The sequence below is a fragment of the Dipodomys ordii genome, unplaced genomic scaffold (assembly GCF_000151885.1).
Source record: "Dipodomys ordii isolate 6190 unplaced genomic scaffold, Dord_2.0 Scaffold153, whole genome shotgun sequence".
Lineage (NCBI taxonomy): Eukaryota > Metazoa > Chordata > Mammalia > Rodentia > Heteromyidae > Dipodomys > Dipodomys ordii.
The window spans coordinates 827480-832257 of NW_012267369.1; the positions used below are offsets into that span (position 1 = coordinate 827480).

At 60.3% G+C, this 4778-nt stretch overlaps 1 protein-coding gene across 2 annotated transcripts in view; it reads right to left on the reverse strand.

Moving 5' to 3' along the window:
- Nucleotides 1-4778, reverse strand: part of Mgll (monoglyceride lipase) — an 87077-nt gene that overhangs the window by 8302 nt on the left and 73997 nt on the right. For both annotated transcript variants that reach the window (XM_013032327.1, XM_013032328.1), the window contains exon 6: nucleotides 2301-2390. In XM_013032327.1, the coding sequence (XP_012887781.1) occupies nucleotides 2301-2390 (90 nt within the window). The remainder of the gene's footprint in view (nucleotides 1-2300; nucleotides 2391-4778) is intronic.

A 4778-nucleotide genomic window follows, 5' to 3' on the forward strand; every position in this document is an offset into this window, starting at 1 on the left:
GAGCTTTACAATGTTGGTGGGCAGGAAGGGGTTGGGGGTGGGGAGGGCGGGCAGGGCGGGAGGGCAGGGCTGGCCCATCCACGTGGAGGCGCCAGGGGGCAGGGGCCTCCTCCGGACGCTGGGTGCGTCTGAAGCACTGTGTGGAAGGAAGCAGAGCTGCCCCGTCCCGAGCTCCTGGTGCCAGAGCTCGCCTGGCCTGGCTGCCCGCATCACAGGGGACGCTGGAGGATACTGGGCTTCCACAGGAGAAGAAAGAGCACCTCCAGGGCTCCATGGGGGAGCACTCTCAGGGCCCGTGTCCCTCCCTGCCTCTCCCCTCCAACCTCCCCGCACTGCGTCCCCCTGCCCAGAAGACGTTCTTAGAGTAGGTCCAAAGCTTAGCACAGCAAGAGCCACCCAGCCACCTCTCCCTCTCCCTCCTCTCCCGTCCAGGCCAGAGAAAATTCAGAACCACACCAAGGTTTTTGGGGGAGGGAAAGCACTCTAACCAGGCAGCCCTGGTGGTCAGAGGCAGCAGAGGCCTAAGTCACAGCCGCCAGGTCCAGGGTAGCCAGACCCGGTCCAAACCCTGGAGCTGGGCTGGGCCGGCCTCTGCTGGGCCGCACAGAAGTGGGGAGACTGTGTTGGGGGTGGGGGTGGGGCACGAAGCAACCCAAACACGCAGCTCCCTGTCCATGTCCACCACAGCGACACCTGCTTCCCCGACCACCTCCCCCGAGCCTGGCCAGTGCCTGCAGGCCTGCCCGCCCGACCGGCCTACATCACCTGTGCCTCGGTGGGACCCCGCCGGCACCCCCTTACCTAGCTTGTCAGGGAACGTATCTGCCTTTGGAGGTTTCTATAACTGCAGGGGTCCTGGAATACGTGGGCTGAAGCTGTGCCTCGGCACGGACGAGGGGTCCGAGGGGCTGAGCCCCACGCGCTCCCCAGCTACAGTGCAGGTGTTTATCCCTCAATCCAGGGTGCCTGCGCCCCACAGGGGTCACCCCGGGCTGGAACACTGATCTCACCAGATCTGGTCACTGGAGTCCGTACCCTTCCTGCATCTCCCAGCAGGAAAAGGGGGTCGTTTTCGACAGCCCCGCCCTCCCATGACCTAACCCTGGCCATGGTAGAGGCCGGCGGGGAGAAACGCTACAGGCTCCAGTCCAGAAAGGTCCCTTCCATTTGTTCTCCCGATCGGACGTCAGTAATTTAACTGATTTAACAAAGCTCCGTAACTCCACGTTTCTCAGCAGGGAAGGGGTGTGAAATAATCGTCTTTTCTCTTTATCTCCCAGACCTCTGCAGAGGGGAAGAGAGCAACCTGGGTGCTTCGACCTAAAGACCGCACAGGCAAGCCAGTCTGTCTGTCTGTCTGTCTCTGATGAAGATAGCTGGGCTCTCCACAGGTCCCACGTTCAGGCCAAAGCCACGGTGTGCGGGGTGGGCAGGTGAGAGACCCCTGCCGCCCACCAAGACTCCGCGCACGCAGCAGCGGCTTCAGCCGGGCGCCACGTGGCGGCTCACCAACAGGAAGGCTTCCCCATTCCAGACCCAGGACCCAGCAGGTCCTCAGGCCAGCCCAACAGTGAGCCAAGGAAGTGAGTCGTTCACAGGCCTGTGCGGCGGCCTGTCCTTCCTGTTAGCCCAATCCTGGAGCCGTTCTTCCCCTACTCTCAGGCTCTGAGTTTCGGCGGGGCTAACACCACTCCTTTCCTAGACAAGAACCCAGGCCTGCACAGTCAGTCAGTAAGAATCCACCCGAAAGGGGCTGTCTGTGCCCCAGGGCGGCTGGGGGGGAGCTGCCAGCGGCCACCTTTGCCCATGCGTAGGCCCAGCTAGCCTGGGAACCAAGTCAAGCCAGAGGGGATGAGGGCCGAGGAGAGGCAGATGGAAAACAGGACTTTTAACTCCCTAGATCCAGACATGCCTGACACTTTCAGTTGCTGCATCCAATAAATCTTTTGCCTAATCTCACTTTGGATTTTGGTCACTTGCACTCCAAAGCGAGCAGGCTGCTGCCGGTCCCCTGGTAGCTCCTCGGACTGTGAGGACACAGCTCAAACACTCAGCCAGAAGACCACGGGACTGCTTCCTTCCTGTGTCTCCCATCGCTGGGCAGCTCCTCGGACTGTGAGGACACAGCTCAAACACTCAGCCAGAAGACCACGGGACTGCTTCCTTCCTGTGTCTCCCATCGCTGGGCACAGGGCCACATAAACCACTGCAGGACAGACCCCAAACAGCTTCCCACCGGGAAATGCACTGACCTTACTCAAAGGCCATGAACCCACTCCAGGCTCGCCCCAAACTCTCACCTCTGTCTTGTTCCTTGAGATCACGCTGGAGTCGATGGGCCCCAGTGACATGTTTGGCATGACCAGGTTGAGTACTTTTGCGGCAAGAATCTAGAGAGGACGACGAGAGACAAGCCATGAGCACCCTTGGACCCGCGCCGCCCTCCCCGGAGACAGCTGACCGCCCCCCGCGGCTGCCCTCCCAGGCCTGGGCGCTCAGAAGCTCCAGGGCCCATGGGCGGCAGGACCGTGCTCCACGTGTCTGCCTGCCCTGGGGTCTGCACGGCAGCCACCCCACAGTCCCACAGGGTCAGGGAATCGCTGCCGCACTGCTGCCCAGAATGCACCGTGTGCACAGCCCTCCCTTGCAGCAGGGACAAAACCATCCAGAACCATCCAGACCAGCGGAGAGCAAAGAAGCACGGCCTTCCAAGCTGGGAGGGAGGAAGTCGCAGGACCCCTCAGGAGGAGCCTGGCAGAGGGCAGGAGGCCCGGCGGCGATGCCCGCCGTGAGCGGGAGCTGGGTCTTCACCCACCAGGCCTCTCAATTTACTCAGCTGGGGCTCCAAGAGGCTACAGGGGGAATTATGGACACCCTGAGGGCAAAGCCAGGCAGACACCAGGTGTTTAACACACGCACATCGGACCTGAACCTGGTTCTGGTCTCCCTCTTCCCCTCCCCTTTCCCCTTTTAGATTAATGCATTCTCAGGGAAGGAGAGAACTCAAAGGGGCCGTGATGAGCACATACTCAAGGTGAAGATGCTACTTCAAAAGTGAGCTGTGAGGGGTGGGAAGGCGGCTCAGTGGTAGAGCACTTGCCTTGAAAGCATGAGGCCCTGGGTTCGATTCTTCAGCACCACATAAGTAAAAAGAAAAAAGCCGGAAGTGGCGCTGTGGCTGAAGTGGTAGAGCGCTAGCTTTGAGCTGTGAGGGGCAGCGCCCAGGTCAGAGTTCAGGCACCACGTCTGACCAAAACAAACAAAGAAAAAAGTGTGAGCTGTGAAATGCAGGACTCAGAATGGACAGAGCGTGTTGAGGGTATAGTGACGGATGCCAAGCCTGCTTCTGACAGCGTCTCAGCACTCTGAGACACCTGACCTACACCTGACAGTGCGAGTTCACTCCTGATGACTGCTGCTCAATCACTGTCCAGGGCTCTGTCTTTGGGCTCCAGGGGTGGGGTGCTGAGGAGTCCCACTGTGGGCCTGGTATCTATGTGGTCTGAAGAACGCCACGTCGCCGTCCCAGAGTCAGATTCTGTGGGCCAGCTCTGCACACATGCGTGGGAAAGGCTCAGTGGTGGACCACGTGGTGCTCCAGGGAGACATGCACTCCCCGAGAGGAGACAGACACTCCAGAAAACCACAAGTGGAGCTGCAGCTCCAAGTGGCAGGATTAGCCTGAGCCAAAGAGCTTAGGGACAGAGCCCAGGCCTCGAGTTCAAGCCCCACAACCAAAAAGGAGAAATTAGGTGCGTTAGCTACTTCCCATAATAAAGCAAGAGAGTGGGGAACTGTTTCTCCAGCAGGATGGTTTGAGCCCCACCTTCCACCTCCTTTATGGTGGGCTGGGGGTAGAGGCAGAGTGGGAGAAGAGCCTGAGGAGCAGAGCAGGCAGACTGCACACAAGGCCCTGGGCAGCAGGAAGGGACAGCCAACAGCAAGTCCCAGGTAAGTGTGACCATCATCTCCAGCCTCCACCAGTCCCCAGTGCAAAGATAGGTGGTCAGCCTCCACCAGGGACCTCAGAGCCCAGTCCCCAGTGCAAAGATAGGCGGTCAGCCTCCACCAGGGACCTCAGAGCCCAGTCCCCAGTGCAAGGACAGGCGGTCAGCCTCCACCAGGGACCTCAGAGCCCGATCCCCAGTGTAAGGACAGGCGGTCAGCCTCCACCAGGGACCTCCAGAACCCAGTCCCCAGTGTAAGGACAGGCGGTCAGCCTCCACCAGGGACCTCAGAGCCCAGTCCCCAGTAAAAGGACAGGTGGTCAGCCTCCACCAGGGACCTCAGAGCCCAGTCCCCAGTGTAAGGACAGGTGGTCAGCCTCCACCATGGACCTCCAGAACCCAGTCCCCAGTGTAAGGACAGGCGGTCAGCCTCCACCATGGACCTCAGAGCCCAGTCCCTAGTAAAAGGACAGGTGGTCAGCCTCCACCAGGGACCTCAGAGCCAGATCTCCAGTGCAAGGACAGGCGGTCAGCCTCCACCAGGGACCTCAGAGCCAGATCTCCAGTGCAAAGACAGGTGGTCAGCCTCCACCAGGGACCTCAGAGCCAGATCTCCAGTGCAAAGACAGGCGGTCAGCCTCCAACAGGGACCTCAGAACCTGATCCCCAGTGTAAGGACAGGCGGTCAGCCTCCACCATGGACCTCAGAGCCTGATCCCCAATGTAAGGACAGACAGTCAGCCTCCACCAGGGACCTCAGAGCCCAGTCCCCAGTGTAAGGACAGGCGGTCAGCCTCCACCAGGGACCTCAGAGCCCAGTCCCCAGTAAAA